A 20,239-nucleotide genomic window follows, 5' to 3' on the forward strand; every position below is an offset into this window, starting at 1 on the left:
ATCGGGGAAAATTCGATTTCAAAGCCACGTGTCGCGTGCGCATTACGCAATAATTGCACAACTGACGGATTATTACATTTCCTACGATCGTTGCGTAAAAGTCTATCGATTCCATTAAAATCGACGACTTCGATTGTTGCATTGAATTTGTAAAACGTGTCTTCGTTTCAATATTTTTTTAGAATAAAAACAACTGTGTGTGTGTGTTATTTCTCAAAATTTCAAAATTATAATCATCGTTCTCGTTTCTCAATCAAAATTCTTAGGAATCACGTTTCCTAAAAACGTCAGGCAATTTAATCGTGAATACGCGAAAGGTTTTTATTGCGAATTCTGAAATAAATGGAATAATTTCTCATTTGAGAAAGAAAAAAATTCATTATAATAATAGTAAAAAAAAAAATAAATAATTACGTATTCTTTTTTTTTTTCTTTTCTTTTCATCTTTTTTTGAATAGCGCGCTTTAACAGCACGTGTTCAGCACGTGCTTAATAACACGAAACGAAAATCTAGAGACCTTTGAGTTAAAAATAAAACTGTTTAACTCTACGGAGTACATTAGTATGTGTATATGTATTTACGTACAATTGCACATATTTGTTACTCGATAATTGTGTTGTACGACCAACGCGCATACATATACACGCGCATGCTCACAGGGCTCACTGCTAACCAGAAAAAAATTATAGTAAACGAGCGGCTCGCTCACCCGTGCTAGACATTCGGAAGGTTTTTACGCGGGTCAGGGACATATTCGGAGGCGTTGCCTCTCTTAAATTTGTCCTCCACACTCAAGCCGCTTATTAATACACACGTAACACATACGATATACTTTATCGTCTGGTTATTGAACTGTTTTTCAATTTTGTCTCTAGAAAAAAAATGGATATTTCGAGGTGAACGATCGAGCGATCTCTGTTAAATATTTAACGCTTGAATACATTAGAAATTTTCGAGGTCAAATTAATAAAATATGACAAAAATAGAAGGTAACCAGGACTACGTTCGATCCACATGTAACGATGATTCGTCACGTTCGTAATTTTTTTTTTTTTTTATTCCTTTACAAGTATCGCCAAGGACGATACAACTCGGTGTACCGTTAAATTATTTGATACTTCATACTCAATAGATAGGAATCTTAGGTAGGATTGTGTAACTCTTTCGTTGAAGGATCTTTTAGCGTAAATAATTTAGTGATGTAGAGGAGTGGAAAGAAGTTAAAAAAGAATCACACTGTAAAGTAAAAAGTTAAACATTGAATGCAACTTAATGCTTCAATTAGCGTTCGTTATCGACCTAGTCGTGAGTTTAGTCGTGAGTCTAGTGAATCTAAATAGTTTGGATATTAAACACTTCTAGTATGTAGGTTAGCATAAAACTTTCTCACGTATCTACGGCATCTTTCTAAATATACGTTGACATCTGCTATTTCTTCTGTTATCCAAATCGCTTTCCCTTACCCAACGTATATACCAACCGTGGTGTATAATAATTTCAGGTTACATCGTTATCACACTGCCATAAGTGTTTTACGATACTCTCTTGTTATCAATCTACCACTATCAAGAGGTAGTAAACTCGTTCCACGAATCCCTTGTACCTTCTTCTCTGTTAAATATAAATACAATCCAAATTGACGACGCGTCAAAGTAAATAAAAAATAGAAAAAATAATCTGCTCTGTTTTCGTTTTTTGTCATCGAGAAGGCGGTCGAAAATCAAAGTTGAAAATCAATGTTGAAAAAAATAACTGATTAAAAATTTCGAGTAAAGTTATTTATTAAGTAATTATTTATTAAAATATTCGTAATTATTATTATGTTTCAACCAATAAATTATCGTAATTATCGAAGTAATTCGTAACTTTTAAACTATTAAATTTTCCCCATCACTGTCGAAAACTTACGTACTGCGTGAATGGAAAAGGAGAGGATGCTGCTTGCAACCAGGGCATGTCGGCGGAGATAGGAGCGGGTCGTGGAGAGAAAATCCGCGGTGTTTCGTGCGGCGTAACAACTTTCTTTCCTCGGATAAGGACGCGTGGGTAGCGGCCGAACGTGGGGGACCACCTCGAGGAGGAAGCGTTTCCTAGGGTAACGGCCAAGGAGCCGCCGTGTTCAAGAAAACTTTCTCCACGCCCGCGACTACACGAAATGGAAACCTTGGAAATCATTCTTGGAGAGAAGTTTCGATCGAATCTTCGAATTTATTTTTTTTTTTTTTCGGAAATTGTTTCGAAAATGAAGAAAATATTTTTTTTTTTTTTAAATAAAATTCTAAAATTCTAATCTAAATTTCTAAAAATAAAAATAATTTCTTAAAAGTCGAGATTAGAATTGGGCTAAAGCGATCTTTTGGTCGTTCGCCAAATGTGATTCTAAATATAATTCATTCATCTTTAAAAATCTTTGTATAATTTTCGTTTTTATTATTATTGGAACGATAAAATTAAATATAGGTGCACCTATGCTTACGTTACGGAAGGTGCGTCGATAAAAATAATTGGATTCCATATTTACAAAATATATGTATGTGTAGATAATATAAAAGAAAAAGAAAAAAAAAATCATTGACTTAAGTGATAATGATAATGATATAATAAAGTATGCATAATAAAAAACAATGAAGGAAAGACAATAAATAATAACACGGTTTATTCGTCATAGATAACGATTCGATTAAGGTAATTAGTATCGTCCTGTGGTCCAACAAAACACCTGTGACGTAATATCGATACATTCTGGTGTGCTCGTTTCGTTAGACTGATTTTATCGATGTCTTGCGCACACAGGAAATTCCGACACAAAGTGGATAGCAAAAATAAAAAATACGTCAAAACATCGAACGAAGGTATATCGAACTATTTTTTGTCATTTTCGATGGAATGTTTTAGCATAGTAATTTAATATAAAACGTTTATTTGCATCTATGCGAATATTCCAAATTATAATTTACAATCGAGTCTGCTTGTTATCTCTGTTCATCGCTTTGAATAATTTTGTTAGCTTCGTTGAAACGTTTCGTTCGTAAAACTATTTTACCGTAGCTCGATTAAATTTAACATCGGCATTTGATTTTATCAACTTTCTTAAAAATTTCTCTTTAGACGAGTCCAATTCCTTGACGTAAACGTGATGAAAATAAAGAAAAATCCTATTAATTTTCGTCGCGTTAGCAAAATTTCAAATGTTTGCATTGTTTGAAGGTTATGCTGCTCGTTATTCACAGACGTACGGTTACGATACTTATGTCCTTACTTGTTCGAATTTCAACAAGTCATTGCAACCCAGAGAAAAGGAAAAATTGAAAAAATCTTCTTATCCTTTTATTAGCTGTGAAACACGTGGTGACGAGTGAAATTATGAAAAAAGGAAACTTGAAATTTTCACGAGACAGGCAGAGATAGGAACATCAAATATTCCGAAGGTAGGTTAGCTCGATTGGGAAATCAAAGAACGGAAGACACGAACGTGGTCGCTCGTCGTTTGCGGATTGCGAAATATAAAATTCGGCGTTACATCAATTTCTTACTATATATTATTGTTCGTTGAATGAACACAAAATATTTTTTTTTTCTTTCGGATAATATTTCGTGCAAAAATGTTTTTGAAAAGATATGTAATAAACATGGAGATGTTATTAATAACATCGTGTTTATTGTAAACAGATTCATTTGATTTTTTTGATTTATGATTTATGATAGAACGTTGATCGAGATATTTTTTTACCATTTTCATGTAATTTGTTGATTTTCCATCGTTATCAAACAATATTTCTACGGATCGATTGAAATGAACACGTTACCTTGAAAACATAATTTTTTCCTAGAAAATGAACGTTTAATGTATTATACGTTAAAAATTGAATCGTGATCAAATTGATTAAAAATTTAATCAATAATTCATAGTGTTATGTTATTGACTGCATTATGCCGAATAAATAAAAATTTACGTACAATGAAATCGAATTAAAAAATCGCTTAATAGTTACATGTTCGTATATTAAATGTATTTAATATACGATATTATTGCAATGAGCTATTCTCGTTCACTCTTTGGTCACGCTTTCTCTAAGAAATTCGAGACAGAGCTTTGCTTTTCCATTTGTACAATATACTTAGCAATTATATTTTATTTAAAGTTATTTGAGATAGATACTTGTATATCCTGTATTGTATTGATTTACAATTGATACAAGTGCATGGAAACAATATTTATATTCCAGAAAAAATCTATTTTAACCTTGTTTTTACATCGATATATCTTCGTGTAAAAATTTGAAATTTAGTTTCTATATTTAATAAAAATATACATATTTATAATAAGAGTTTTTTTTTTTAATGATCTTAAATAATTTTAATATTAATAGTGTTGCGATGCACAATATTTGAAAGATAAAAATTGATTCTTGACAGACTCGTAATCAAATTAATGATCTGAATAATTGCTGATCGAACGTTATTTGATATTTTGTGGTATAATTTTGATAGTTCTTTTCTGATGTGAACCTATTCTTCTGTGAATTTTAAAATGCATGGATTGAAGATTGTTATGTTTTTAACACATTATATCTCTGAAAGGAAGACAGAAGCTTCTTCCAGTGGAAACAATTGCGAAAATTTTTGGAATATTTCCGATACTGGAATAGTTCGATTTTAATAGTTTTTTTTATGAGAGAATAGTAAGTATTTGTACTCACTCACTACTGGAGAATCTTCAAGATTTTTAATTTATGATGTTTGAAATCTATCTAGATATAGAAAATAAATTATTGTAAAGAAATTATGAATTACATACCATTTAAGTAAACTAATATTTCATGATGAACGATGAAATTCTATATTTTTTCGTTTAAAAGTAACGATAAATTTTTAACCGTATCGGAAACCTTGTCTACGTTCTTTGTTATGAAAAATTATTAGTATGCAGATACTCATATATCTCAATAAATATCGAATTGATATGTATTATTGTTATGGATAATTGTTATATTATTATTTGATTGTGAAGTCGATGAAACATTAAGAAATGAAGAATAAATTATTTTTATTCCTATAAGAATAATTTCCTATAAAAATATTTTAGCTTGCTTTCTTCTTCACTTCTATGTTTATATTTTAAGTGATTTAACAAATACTTAAATAATGTTTTTAACTATAGATTCGAGAAATATTTAGAGAAATATATTTAAAATTTCTTCCCAAGATAACTTGAAATAAACTAAAATTGTTGTTTTGCATTAATTCTTATTATTACATGTGAAAATATGTGATAGAATTATCTTTATACATAATATAATTTATATTATCTATTATATTATTATCTTTATAATATAATATAATATTTGATGTATATTTATGTATATTTCACAACAAAGTAGAAAAATTTCAAGAAAAATATTGATTATTATGTAGATTAAAAAATATAAAATTTTTACATTTAAATTTTTTTATAAAATAAATCGATTCTATCGAATATGTGATTCTATCGATGTGCATCATCGATTCATCGAGAAGTTTGATAAAAGTCGAATAATGAAAGCCTAAAATGGCGATCAGTAGACGCTAGTAACAGCTGTTCTGACGCTAGGAAGGTATTGGAGTGTAAAATTTATATATCTTTCTTTTTTTTATCATTAATTTAATTGAATATATATTTGATAAACTTAATAATACCAATGATTAATTGGAAAAAATCAATCTATTACATATATTCAAAGAAATAAATAAACGAAAATGCTTGTCAAGATATAGGTTATCGTATTTACGTATAGCCTGAAAATGATTTTTACGTTTATAACATTTTATTAAATAAAATAAAAGAAAAAAGAAAATTCATTTTTTAATAAAAAACGTGCCAAAATGTCAAATTCGATTCCTCCACGATGGCTTCATTGTCCACGGAAAGCAATCAAATTAATTCAAAATAAGTTCCTTGCTTTCAAAACTCCATTGTCATCTTCATATGACAACCAAGTACCAGAAGAATGTCGGTTTACAGTGGATATGTTATTCGCATCGTTAAAAAGTCAGAAAATAAAGTTAGGTTTATGGATTGATCTAACTAATACTACAAGATTTTACGATAAAAAAAGCTTAGAAGCGTATGGTTGCAAATATTTAAAGTTACAGTGTAGAGGTCATGGTGAAACTCCTTCTGAAGAACAAACAAGAACATTTGTGCAAGTTTGTAAAAAATTTATATCATATAATCCATTAGAAGTTATTGGTGTTCATTGTACACATGGTTTCAATAGAACTGGCTTCCTTATAATTAGTTATTTAGTAGAAACTGATGGTACTAGTGTTGATGCTGGTTTGGCAGAATTTGCTAATGCAAGACCACCAGGCATATATAAAGGTGATTATATTCAAGAATTATTTAGGCGATATGATGATATTGAGGATGCTCCTGATCCTCCACCAAGACCAGCTTGGTGCTTAGAATATGATGATTCTAATGTAGAAGATAGAGATGAAGGTCCAAGTACAGATAATGATAATTATAATCAAGATATATTCAATAAAAGAAGAAGACGTGAATTTAATAATAAAAATCCAGTATTTATGGCTGGTATACCTGGAGTGAAACCTATTTTAGATAATAGGAAATTAAGTGGAATACAAAGACGTGTTCAAGATATCTGTTCTTGGAAATCAACAGGATTTCCAGGTTCTCAGCCAGTTTCTATGGATGAAGATAATATTAGATTGTTGCATGAAAAACCATATAGAGTGTCATGGAAAGCAGATGGGACCAGGTAAGATGGCGATATATTTCAAACATTGAAGATTTTGAAATATTAAAATATCAATTGTATTAGATTGATGATTATTATTATTGTATATAGGTATATGATGTTAATTCAAGCGGATGGAGAAATTTATTTTATAGATAGAGATAATAGTATATTTCAAGTTAATGGAATGACTTTTCCACATCCAAGAGATATATCTAGAACTCTTAAAGATACATTGTTAGATGGTGTAAGTAATTTTTTATAGAATTAACAAAAATTTGAAATTATTAAATCAGTTATATAGAAATATTTTTATAGGAAATGGTGATTGACAAAGCAGATGGTAAAGAATATCCAAGATATTTAGTTTATGATGTAGTGATGTATGATAGCAGAGATGTTAGTAAATTGCGATTTCATCCTGACCGTTTTTGTATCATTGAGCGTGAAATTATAGGTGGCAGACATAGAGCAATGAAAGAAGGAAAATTAAGAAAAGAAATAGAACCCTTTTCAGTACGATTAAAATCCTTTTGGGATGTAATACAGGCTGCTAGTTTATTAAGTGAAAAATTTGCCAAACAATTAGGTCATGAACCTGATGGCTTAATATTTCAACCTGCTAATGAACCTTATTGTCCAGGACTTTCACGAGAAGTTTTAAAATGGAAACCTTTATCACATAATTCTGTTGATTTTAGATTAAAAATAGTAACAGAATCTGGGGAAGGAATTCTTCCACAGAAAGTTGGACAACTCTATGTAGGTGGTATAAAAGAACCATTTGACAGAATGAAAGTTACTAAACAGATAAAAGATTTAAATAATGCAATTATAGAATGTAAATTTGAAAATGGCAAATGGGTGTTTATGCGTGAAAGAACTGATAAATCATTTCCTAATTCATTCAGTACAGCTCAATCAGTATGTAAAAGTATTATAAAACCTATAACAACTGAACGACTTTTAGATTATATAAATAGGCATCGATTTTTACAAGATGATTCTGATCTTATGCCACCACCGAATAAAAAGCGTAAATGATTATATTTAGTTTTAATGGTACTACAATGTATTTAAAAATTAAAAAATAGATTTATTGTAAAATTTTAATGAATTTACAAGCATAAAAATTATTCAAGCTTTATTAATTATATCTAGCTTATTATATTCCATCAAACTTGTTTTAATTGCTGTAAAACTTTAATAATCTTAAATTGTTCATTCAATAAAGAAACTTTGTAATAAATCATGTGTGTTTTTTTTGTAAGTTATACAAGATATTTATTATATAATGTCTTCCTTGGATTAGAATTATTTTTATTGAAATAAATAAATTTTAAGATTATAAATTTTAATTTTTCAGATAGGACTGTTCTCTTATGGTATACAAAAGAATTGACAATAAAAGAAAAAAGATCGCTTCGTGTTAATGTTGAATTTGATCATGCCACATTAGTACGTTGGTCTCCTGATGGTAAAGCTTTTCTTATACATAAGGCTGTGGCAAATACTATTGAAGTTTATAAAATTTCCAAAAAATCAGATGGTACTTTAGCTTCTGCAGCTAAAGCTCTAGAATTTTCAAAGGTATATATTAAAATTTTATTTTTTATATTGTTTTTTTTTTTTTTAATACAAACTTTATGTTTTTTATTATTCATTTTTAGCGACATACTGAAGATGTAGTTGGCATGGATATTGCATGTACAGGAAAATATATTATTACATGCAGTAAATTAAATGATCTTATAGTATGGGATCTTAAAGGACAGATTCTTACAACTATAGAATTACATCTTGGATCAACATATAGAGCTCGAATATCACCTTGTGGACGTTTCATTGGCACATCTGGTAATATTTTATAAATTATTAATTTATTTTATTTTATTTTATATTTTATAATTTATCAATGTCTTAATAATTATATTTTATTATCTAGGATTTACTCCTGATGTAAATATATGGGAAGTAATATTTAGTAAATCAGGAGAATTTAAACAAGTAGCAAAGGCATTTGATCTTGCTGGTCATTCATCTGGAATACTTGATTTTACATTTAGTGCTGATAGCAGTAGTATGGCAACTGTATCAAAAGATGGAACTTATCGTTTATATGATACAAAAAGTAATAAATTATATAATGATATTTTTGCCATATATTTTCTGTCTTGAATTGTTATATTTAAATTGATTATTATATTAATATATTTATAGTTGAATTTGAAAAAGGAGAAGATCCTCATGTACTTCAAACTGTACAATGGGAAAATACAACAATAGCTAATATTATGCTCTCTCCTAACACTGAAGTTTTGGTGATATCTCATGGATCTTCATTAAGTTTTTATTCTACAATTACTGGTTTGTTAGATACTACAATAGAAGATATTTTTTTAGGTATTTTTCCATTCAATTTTTATAAATAATTTATATTTATTTAATCTATATTATATTTATTTTAACTATATTATGTATTACAGGACCTATTACATGCCTAGCTTTTGATACTGTAGGAGAATATATCTTAGTTGCTGGAGATAGACATATAAAGGTTTTTCGCAACGTTACTGGTTATCGAGTGGCAATCGAATCTGCCAAACGCAAACTTATGCAAAAGCAAACTTCGGCTACAAAAGAACGTTTAGAAAAACTCATTGAAGATAATAGAAAATTTCTTCAAATAATGGGAGAAAAGTGTCCTTAATGAAATAATTATAAAGTTTTTTTGAAGGCCAATAATTTTAAAATTGCATTTAAAAAAGATTGTTTGTAACATAATTTTTTAATGTATTTGAATAAAAAGATTCATACGCGCGAATTCATTTGTTTATAATAAATTGAAAATTTTTGATAAATTTAAATTCATTGTTTTTATGATATAAATCATATTATCAGAATTTACAGATTTGAAAAATGCCAGCTGAGATAAATATGTGAATTTTTTTGACCTTGAATATGTACATATTTATTTTTGACATCATTTCGTTTACTCTGTAGTTAATTGTGCAACACGAACCGCTATGCTTGCAATAATAGAGGTTTGCTATTAATATATTATCTTTCTAGTATGTTTTTATAAATTACATATAGATATACATTGCAGCAACCAATTTCCCTAATTGAATGGAATTTAATAAATGATTTAAATAGTTTACCAGAAAATAAAGATATTAGTATGTATATATCTCATATAGATTTTATACTTTTAAATATCAAATTCTAAAGATATTAATATTGTTTTCAGTTATAGATTTTCTTTTGGAAAGACTACAACATGGTCAAATTTATACATGGGTTGATTCATTACTCTTGACATTAAATCCTAACAATGAAGCATTAACATCTCATTTGTATCATTCTTCTAAATTTGATAAACAAATTGCTACTTATGAAACAAGTCCTCACATATTTACTATTGCTGCTAAGGCACATTACAATCTTATTAAGAAATTTGGACAAAATTCTCAGGTAGAACATTTAATGAAAAATAATAAATAATAATAAATTAATTTCTTTTGTAAATTTATTAGTGCATTATGAATTCAGGTAATTATTATAAGTGGAGAAACTGGAACAGGAAAAACGTTTAATGTTTACAAATGTTTAGAATTTTTTAGTAACATTAATAAAGCTTCAGTACAACTTTCTGAAGGAGATTATATGAATAATATAATGTTAAGAATTACAGACGCGTGTCATTTGATATCTGTTTTTACAACTGCATGCACTGAAAAAAATGAAATAAGTTCAAGACATGGAGAACTTATTAAACTTTATTATAAAAATAATATTATTGGTGCAACTATTAACTCATTTCTTTTGGAGAGAAATAGGGTAACAAGAGGTTCAGACGATTTTCAAATTTTTTATCAGGTTTGATTTATCATTTTCATTTATTCCTACAGTAAAAAGTTAAAATGTATTTATAATAATATTGAATAATATATTTCAGATGATATTTGGAATATCAGAGACAGAACTTAAAGATTTTTATTTATCTAAAGATAAAGATTATGATATATTAAGTTCTATAGATTATGAAAAAAAAAAATATTTTCAAAATGATTTTCAATATACTCTAAATGCATTGGATATGTTGGATTTTAAACCTGATCAAAAAAAACATATCTTTCAAATTCTTGCTTTATTGATTCATATGGGAAATATTAAATTTATAAAAAATAGTAAAATATGTATAATTGATTTTAGTAATAATAGTATGTTGTGCTAATTTTTTTAAATAAATATAAATAAATAAATATAAATAAATATAATATAAATATAAATAATACAAATAAGAAATTTTATATAATCTTTTTTGTAGAATCCAAAGAAGCTTTAAAAAATAGCTGTATTCTTGATTTTTTAATTGAAGATACCATGATAAAATTGCTTATAATCATTCTTATAAATCCGCAAAGTATTTGGCGAAAATACACCTCGTATTATCGATATCTTGTTACTATTGATGCATATCGTAATAGATTACATAGTATAATTAGATATATATATGATCTTCTTTTTCACTGGATTTTAAATCATGCAAACAATATTTTGTCTCTAAAACAACAATATTCTCAATGGCTTGGTATGTTAGAAATTTAGTATTAAAAATTCATCAAATTATATATATATTCTCTTTAGGTATACTGGATATCTTTGGTTTTGAATCTTTCAATAAAAATGGCATGGAACAGATTTATGTAAATTATGTTAATGAAAAAATGCAACAATATTTCATAGAATCTTATGTGAAAAATAGTCATGATAATTTACAAGAAGAAAATTTTATTGAAATTTGCAATCCTTTGCATACTATTAATTTATATAAAGAATGTTTAAACGTTATTGAAGAAAATTTATTTTTAATTTTAAATGATGTATGTAAAAAATTTTTTATTCAATTGTACATGAAATTTATTATTACAATAATATTTATTATAACAATTTTCATTTACAGGCTTGTCAATCGTTCGTAGTAATTGATATATTAAAGATAATTCAGTTGGTATATAAAAATTTACATAATATACAAAAAAAATTTTTAAATGAAAAAGAAGGAAATTTCATTATAGAACATTATTCTGGTCCTGTTGCATATTCTATAGAAAATATATTATTTAAAAACATAGATAAGGTATTAAATATATTTTGCAATTTGGAATTGTTAATAATTTTAATTTTTTAAAATTTTATTATAGGTTCCGAGTGAAATATCTTTAATTTTTAGTACAAGTAAAAATAAATTTCTTCAATCTTTAATTAATATTGAAGAAAAGCAATATTTATATATTGTAAAATTTACTATTAAAAAAAAAACAATGTTAGCTAAGTTAAAATATAATATGGATATACTTATTAAAGAACTTAGCAAATGTGATTTACATTATGTACGATGTCTTAAACCAAAGTAATATATATTTTTGCATAAACTTTTTTTATTATTTTTTTATATTTAATAATTATTTTTTTCAGTCGATTGATAAATCAGGAATGGAATCAAAAAGATTTTCAAAAACAATTGGCATGTAGTGGTATTTTTGATGTTCTGTCCTTAGCTAAATGCAAGTATCCTATTCATTTCTCTTATCGAGATTTTTATTTTTGTTATTCTAAAAAATTTACAGGTAAGTGATACAAATATTTTGTTTATTTATATATTATAATTACTATATATTATATCATATTTATTAAAATATAAAAACGAAAATATTTCTTAACCAGAAACAATTAATTTTGATAAATGTAAACTGATTGTGGAATCAGTTATATCTAAAAAAGATTTACAAACACAGATTTATTTTGGAAAACAATTGATATTTTTAATACAGCATATTTTTTTTATATTAGAATCCTATAAAAGAAATTATCATATAAAATGTGTTCATAAAATACAAGAATTTTGGATGAGACATAGTAAACATATTTTATTTTTATTTATGTATATATATATATATATTTTTTTATATTAATATAAATATTTTATATTAATATAATCTTATATTTTTTTAAAAATATTTTTTTTTACAGAATGTAAAATAACATTACCTATTTTAAAATATTTAACAAATAATTGTCAAATACAAAATGTTTCTGAAATGAATAAAAATATAATATCTGTTAAAATTATACTTGATCATGAATTGAAAAAATTAAATACTTCTGAAAAAAATAATAACATATTTTTCATTAATTCAATTTTTTTTAAAAATAATGATAAAACAAGCTATTCAAACTTTGTAATAAAAAATACAAAAGATAATAAAAATATTAATATATATAAAAATTTGAAAATTCATTCACAGAAAGAAAATAAGAATGATTCAATAAAAATATTAAATACTTTGGAAAAAATATATGTTCGTAAAAATTCGCAAACAAACTTAAAGAATTTTAATTATCAATTCAATCCAATATACATTAAAAATTTCATTAAAAATGATACTTCAAAATTTATGAGAAAAATCAATATTAATAATTTTTTAAAAGTTATTAAATATAGCAAAAATATTCATAAATATAATGATATAATGAACAATTGTAATAATAACAACAATAATTTATTGAAACAATATTTAGGATTACATGTTACTTCAATTCATATAGATTCTACAAAAAAAAATTATGAAAAAAAAAATTCTATATATCATAAAACAGTCAGTATTTTTATTTGATATTTGAATAAATTTTAAATATTCATATCATATCATATATAAATTCTAAAAATTTATTTATTCTTTTTAGGAAAATACTAATCTCATTCAAATGGATTCTTATCCGCTTTTTTATAAAAATGGAATTTTAAGTCGACGACGACTTACTGCAGTATGTGTTTTAAAATCATAATAGTATTAAAAAATAATACTAATGCTAAAAATAATTATTTCAGATACCAATAAAAATGCATATTCGAACTACATGTTTGATTAATTCACATATATTACCACGTAACAAATTACCACAAGGATTACAAGATTGTCTTTGATAAAAAGAATTAATATTTTAAAGTCAGTTATTATTTCAGTCTTTTACTTATTATTAGTTAAATAAATAAATTAATTAATTTTTCTTATTATATTTTTTAGCAATATACAGAAGATATTGTACATATGTTCATATATAGAAATATATCTACTATTATAAATAGTTATAAATATTAAATTTTATATGAATGCATTGTAATATAAATAAAAAATTATACTTCACGTTTTCTCGCTTTAACGAGAAAATGTTAAAATATGTTTATATGTATGAATTTTGAAGTATAAAATGAAATCCTTTTTAAAAAAATTTTGTTTGTTATGTAAAAAAAAATCCAAATGTGAATCTTGGATTTTTGGAAAATTGTTATTTAAATTATATACATCTATGTTTAAATTTATAAATAACCATATAATAAATTATAAGTATTAAAAGGCCTTTTTTTTTTATCTTTAAGTACTAATAATCTTCGTGAAGCTACAAGAGCAAGTGTTGCTTGTAATTCGCTTCTTAAAATTTGATAATTTGCTCTTAAACTAACACGTCTTAAATTACTTGGAGGTACCGGTCGTCCACCAGCGAATGCAAATCTAAAATTGTATTACAAAAAAAAAAAAAATACATAAAACAACTTCATTTATAATTTAAATGATATATATGGTTTCATACCTTATTTCTCGACGTGGACCTCGCAATGTAGAATCAGGAAATGCTGTTTGTCGATCCCATAATAGCCGATTACTTATTACTGGCCTAACATTAACATATTTTACCTTACTTTTAATAGTAATAGGAAGAGGAGCAGGCTTTTTATTTTCATTTATTGTACTCTTATATTGAAATGGTAAATATGGTAATAAAGAATCTCCATAATGTTCCATGAAAACTTCAATGTTTATAATGTGAGCTTGTGATTTTAAAAGAGCACAAATAGTAAGCTATAATTAAAATTATTTACATTACTACTTGAAAAAAAGTAATATAAAAAAAATATATTTTAAAATTAGCTTACAGCTATTTTTTGCCATAAAATAGAACTAGATAAGGCATATTTTAAAACAGAATGAACTGAAAGTGGAGATTGTAACTCTTGTTGAAAAAGTATTAAAGGTTGAATGCTAGCCAGTAGTTCCATAGCTAATATTCTTTTCTTATTATCATCTATATTTTCTTTATCTTCTTTTAAAAGCACATTCTCCAGTGTGGGGATGTATCTTTTAACATCAAAGATTGATTTTAGAATTATTAATAAATGTTAATATATTAAATGTACAATATTTATTTACTTATCAGCAGTAGAAGGCCATCGAAGCATTAATTTTAATATGCATGTTTTTAAAAGTGCTTCAAGATTTGGATTTATAAAATTTTGCCCTAAAAGTAATTCCAATAGCAATTCAGTTAATTTATTGACCTATAATAAAAAAAATATTAAAGATCTTAAAATACCTAATTTTTTCACAGATCATTTAGAAGAATTCATATGATCTTATTGCTGATATTACCGAAGTTAAATGATATGGATAAATAGCTTCACTATTGCTTGCAATTGCAATAATAAGTTGACATGTCCTTGTGGATACTCTTGTATATTGTACATTATTTGAAATTATTATAAATCTAGCAATAGACATTAATTTGTCTACTACACCTTCTCCACTCAAATGAGCATTAGTAGAACAATCATTAATTAAAACCTATTAATTATTTTTTTTATAATTTATGAAAAATATCATATAAATTAAATTTACTCTACCTGAAATGTTTTTTGAGATCCATTGAATAATGTTTTTAATGCACGTTTTGCATAATTATTTCGTGTTTCTGTAAGTCTTATATCACATATTTCAGATTCTATGAAAAATATCAAATATATCATTAATAAATTGCAAATAATATTAATATGATCAAATTAATGTTTATATAAGAAAACATTAAATAAAATATAAATAAGAATACCTTGAATAAAAGGTACATTGTTCTGTGATATACTAAATGGATCATTTACTTTTTGTACTAAATTAACAATACGTTCATTAGGAACAAAAACTTTTGCTTCAGTATGATATTCTGGCATAGATTCTGGTGCACCTAATATTGGATCTACATCACATAAATTAGTAATTACAGCATTTACATCCATAGATGTTAAGCGTTTCCTTTTGCTATGTTTCAATCTTGTTACGCATTTCTAAAAATTAATTTTAATTAGTTTCATTATAATATTAAATATATAATTTTTAAAGGCAAATATAATAATAATTATACATATAGAACTTCTCTAAGTCGATATGAGGCATCTTCTGCAAGTCTTTTTAATAAAGAATCTGGCAAGGGATACATTCCAAGTTCTTCTCCAATTGAAGATATCCAATCTGTACTAAGAACAGCATATCTCCTTGTATTATCAGTTGTATTATTGGAATCTCCATTATTATTATTATTATTAACGAAAGAATTATTATATCCTGAACCAGTTTGATTTGTTAACATTTCTTTCATGATTTCGAATTAAAAAATATAAATTTTTCATTTACAATGATTTTAAAACAATATGGCTGACAAAATGAAAATTGTATCACATTATAATTTTTTTAATTTTAATTTAAAATATTTCAATAATATTAAATAAAAAGCATATCTTAATAAAAAATATCAATATGATTTATTAAATTTTTAAATATTAAAAACGAATTATTATAGTATCAGTATCAATCTATATTTTCATAACTATAAAAATTAGAAATTATAATTTTATCCAAAAGATGACGCTATTAGTCACATAAAGTTTTCTTTTTTCCTTGTCTATTTTACGTAACAATTTATTGTCTATCATTGTCACGTGAAAGCTGACGTTTCGTAAAATTTCAAGGGGCACGTCGACCAATCGGAAGTGTCGACGAAATTTACGCACAGAAATATCACTGACGTGTCCACGGAAAGGAGACTGCTTCAAGAGTTTATGATTATTCTCAGTTTGTACAAGAACATTACTTGGAAAACAATAGTGCTTAGAGAATTATATTGATTCCGGTAATTTGTAAAGCAACGAAATTATGGCAGCAGTGTTAAATACGTTTGTGAACTCTTTCCATAAGAAATTGTAAGTATTTTTTTTGTCGAGTAATGATGAAAATTTATATGATGAAATGACATTTTTATCGATATTGTAGATATATTATTTTAATTTTATCATATGTCCTAATTTACCGGTATATTATTATTGTTTATATTTATATTCAGATTTATATACAATAATTCATGATGATGTAACTCGGAAGTTACTAAAAAAATGTTTCATTTGATAAAAATGATGAATCTTTCTTCCTATATATCTTTGAATAAAATTATTTATCGTGATATGCGTTTTCCTTTATCTGTGTTATTGATATATTATATGTCCTTCAAATACATAACGTAGATTCTAGAACTTCATTAATCTGAATATTTTATGTACTGAAACTTTTTATTCGAGAATTTAGTATGCATGACGTGTTACAAATACATTAAATATAATTACGTTTATAAAATTATATTTTTACAGTTTAATTATTTTCCTTTATATTTTGATTTCTCTTTTAAGTCTTATTTCTTTTTTTAATAACTTAATTATTGTGTTGTTACTTTTATAAAACAGATATAGGGAAGAAAGGTATTGCCATTTGAAGAACTTATTCTTAATTTTTAGTTATCTTTAAAAAAAAATATTAGTAAAAAAAATTGAAAATTTTGTATATAGTATTTATTTATATAGAAAAAAAAATAACAAGAAAATATAAAATTTTTAATGCAATTTAATTTTACATTGATAAAATTATATATTATTTCTAATATATATTACATATTATTTATAATATATTTTTAATGGTTGCTTCACGATTTCACATTATTGTATTTACTTAGAACAGGAAAATCGAAGATAATTGTAAACTACACAATTATGCAATATTATCTTGATGGAATAAAACAAAAAATATTGATTTTAACATAAAAGTTCCATGAAAAGTACTTTATTAAAAAAAAATTAATGTTAATAATGACATAAATACTATGAAAGATATATAAATATTTATTTTACGTGTAAAATTTGAAAGAGATTGGTTAACTCTTATCGAAAAATTATGGCAACCAATTTAGGAAACATTATTCCGAGAAAAGCACATTAATATTTTGTGTGCAACATGTTTTAATATATACATCGATATATTTGTATGAAATTTTCTATTAAAAATCATAGATAACCGATTTGCTATTTTTACCGCGTCATATAGCTATCTGTCCATTTCTTATCTCTTACCTGAATAAATATAATCGTTTACTGATCAATGCGCATCCTCATTTCAGACATATTTGTAAAATAATCTTTCATTGAATATTATGTAAATTGCTGTGAAATTAAAAATTTTTATAAAAAATTTTGCATAATATAAATTTTGATATAAAGATCAACAAATTTAAATTTTATCTTTATTTTCTATGTATGTATCTATAATTAATATTTTTTCTAAATTTAAATTATTTAAATTTTTATATATTTAGAATTGTATATATATTCACATACATACATTCTTACAAATTAAATTACTATGATATCGATTATATATTTTTAAAATGTTTGTACTTTAAAAATAAAAATTTTTTACTTTTTCCTAATGAGAATATCTTAAATATATATAAGAAAATAATATTTATAATTTATAATTATAGGGAACCTCCTGTTAGACAACATTTGAAAAATGTCTATGGATGTCTGTCCATGTCAACATTATCAGCTGCTGCAGGAGTTTACATTCACATGTTCTCAGAGCTTTTACAAGCTAATTTCCTAACAACTCTTGGTACATTGGGTCTTCTCTTTGCCTTAGTCAGCACACCAGACAATGGAAAAAATCAAAAATTACGTCTTAGCTATCTTCTGGGATTTGCATTCTTCTCTGGACTTGGCCTGGGTCCATTACTTCAATTAGTTATGAATGTTAATCCAAGTATTATAGTAACTGCTTTGATAGGTAAATGATAACAATATAAATTTATTCTTTAAATGTGAAAGATAATAATAATAATAATGGAAGATTAAAATGTGATGTAAGTTATGATATAAGATATAAGATATATGATATAAGATATAATTATTTTTCTAGGAACAACTATTATATTTGTATCATTCAGTATTTCTTCTCTTTTGGCTGAAAGAGGACGTTGGTTGTATCTTGGTGGTACCTTAATTAGCTTGCTAAATATTATGGTTTTATTTTCATTCGTCAATCTCTTTTTACGTTGGTCTCTATTTTACCAAGCCCATTTATACATTGGTCTATTTTTGATGTGTGGTTTTGTTATTTATGATACACAATTAATCATTGAAAAATTCCATATTGGTAGCAAAGATTTCATCCTACACTCTTTAGATCTATTCGTAGATTTCATCGGTATTTTCCGCTACCTCGTCATAATTCTTACACAAAAGGTAAAAATTAATAATTATATAGAAATATTATTTTATATATTATGAAATATAAAGAATATATTAAATTTATTAATATTTATAATGTTCATTACAGGAAATGTCAAAAGATCAACGTAAACGCAGAGATTAAATGAAAGTAAAGAAAGCTGTAAAATATCATACCATTCAAGTAAATCCATAAACTAGAGGTCTTCATCTTATCTATCCATATGTAAGCCGTATATGTACCATGATAAAATGAATTTAAACAATACAGCTTATTATTCGGAAAATTTTTAGGCATGCGTTAACTGTAAAAACGCAATGTATTTATTTCGAATTACTTAGTTATCATTTCTTTTTTCAATTATCTATTAGATTTATATACATGTATACATAAATAGATATAAATTTATTGTACTATATTTTTATCTTTCAATAAACAAAATTTCCCAGCGTTTCTGATTTCTTTTCTATAAATTTAAGGATATTCTTAAATATAAAAAATTATTAAATGTACAAAATTTGATGTTACAGGATTGAAGTCTTATTTATTAAAATGTAACTTTACACATATGATTATCATTTACATGTGCATATAAAACAAAAATTACATGTTACGCATCGATTTTCGTGAATATAAAAAATTATGAGAAAACAAATCGATGATAGTGAGTTTAACACATGGTCATGAAAAATTTACATACGTTGAAATTGTGTACAAACTGTGTACAATACATCAATAAGTGATTTAATCACTTTTTAAATTGTGCCTAATACGGCCGCTGACGATCCCTGTCTCTATCTCCTCGGCTGAAATAAAAGAAGAAAAAAATAATAATTACTTATTATTTACATATTTAATTTAAATAATGTTATTATATATATGAAACCAACCCTCCACCACCTCTCATCGGACCACCTCGACCACCTCTTCCTCCCCTATCTCCACCACGGAAACCTCCTCGACCACCTCTATCACCACCCCGTCCACCTCTATCACTTCTGAAACCTCCTCGGCCACCCCGATCGCCACCACGATTGCCTCTTCCACCACCACTGCCA

At 25.6% G+C, this 20,239-nt stretch overlaps 4 protein-coding genes and 2 long non-coding RNA genes across 12 annotated transcripts in view; 3 read left to right on the forward strand and 3 right to left on the reverse strand.

The window, feature by feature from the left end:
* The window catches only part of LOC102671980, a 2,664-nt gene extending 706 nt beyond the window's left edge, over positions 1-1,958 (reverse strand). The window contains exons 1-3 of the long non-coding RNA XR_004150266.1: positions 1,914-1,958; positions 1,392-1,612; positions 711-872 (exon numbers count right to left, since the gene is read on the reverse strand). This is a non-coding gene — a long non-coding RNA (uncharacterized LOC102671980). The remainder of the gene's footprint in view (positions 1-710; positions 873-1,391; positions 1,613-1,913) is intronic.
* Positions 1,959-5,482: 3,524 nt separating this feature from the next.
* On the forward strand, positions 5,483-9,608 carry LOC102671847 (mRNA-capping enzyme). The gene is made up of 8 exons (XM_006614311.2): positions 5,483-6,762; positions 6,853-6,988; positions 7,060-7,777; positions 8,108-8,331; positions 8,412-8,598; positions 8,687-8,872; positions 8,962-9,144; positions 9,228-9,608. The coding sequence occupies exons 1-8, from the start codon at positions 5,864-5,866 to the stop codon at positions 9,449-9,451; spliced, it is 2,757 nt and encodes a 918-aa protein (XP_006614374.1). The 5' UTR covers positions 5,483-5,863; the 3' UTR covers positions 9,452-9,608.
* Positions 9,609-13,349: 3,741 nt separating this feature from the next.
* Positions 13,350-13,725, forward strand: LOC116185431. Of its 2 annotated transcripts, XR_004150277.1 has the most exons (3): positions 13,364-13,403; positions 13,492-13,572; positions 13,637-13,725. It is a non-coding gene; the product is annotated as an uncharacterized LOC116185431 (long non-coding RNA). The 2 variants fall into 2 exon arrangements; XR_004150276.1 differs by having other exon boundaries at positions 13,350-13,403; positions 13,492-13,725.
* A 77-nt stretch (positions 13,726-13,802) lies between these two features.
* LOC102674875 lies at positions 13,803-16,309 on the reverse strand. Its single transcript, XM_006614333.2, has 8 exons — positions 15,997-16,309; positions 15,688-15,919; positions 15,485-15,582; positions 15,234-15,425; positions 15,015-15,142; positions 14,741-14,942; positions 14,398-14,666; positions 13,803-14,318 (listed from the first exon to the last, which is right to left on the reverse strand). The coding sequence occupies exons 1-8, from the start codon at positions 16,228-16,230 to the stop codon at positions 14,126-14,128; spliced, it is 1,548 nt and encodes a 515-aa protein (XP_006614396.1). The 5' UTR covers positions 16,231-16,309; the 3' UTR covers positions 13,803-14,125.
* A 260-nt stretch (positions 16,310-16,569) lies between these two features.
* LOC102674739 (probable Bax inhibitor 1) lies at positions 16,570-19,632 on the forward strand. Its single transcript, XM_006614332.2, has 4 exons — positions 16,570-16,831; positions 18,436-18,737; positions 18,870-19,195; positions 19,290-19,632. The coding sequence occupies exons 1-4, from the start codon at positions 16,785-16,787 to the stop codon at positions 19,323-19,325; spliced, it is 711 nt and encodes a 236-aa protein (XP_006614395.1). The 5' UTR covers positions 16,570-16,784; the 3' UTR covers positions 19,326-19,632.
* Positions 19,633-19,698: 66 nt separating this feature from the next.
* The window catches only part of LOC102674611 (RNA-binding protein cabeza-like), a 5,375-nt gene continuing 4,834 nt past the window's right edge, over positions 19,699-20,239 (reverse strand). For all 6 annotated transcript variants that reach the window (XM_031509804.1, XM_031509801.1, XM_031509800.1 and 3 more), the window contains 2 exons: positions 20,072-20,239; positions 19,699-19,987 (listed from right to left, as the gene is read on the reverse strand). The exon at positions 20,072-20,239 is cut by the window's right edge and continues 1 nt beyond it. In XM_031509804.1, coding sequence (XP_031365664.1) covers positions 19,948-19,987; positions 20,072-20,239 — 208 coding nt within the window. In that variant the 3' untranslated portion in view covers positions 19,699-19,947. The remainder of the gene's footprint in view (positions 19,988-20,071) is intronic.

The sequence above is a fragment of the Apis dorsata genome, unplaced genomic scaffold, assembly GCF_000469605.1.
Source record: "Apis dorsata unplaced genomic scaffold, Apis dorsata 1.3 scaffold_174, whole genome shotgun sequence".
NCBI classification, from domain to species: Eukaryota; Metazoa; Arthropoda; class Insecta; order Hymenoptera; family Apidae; genus Apis; species Apis dorsata.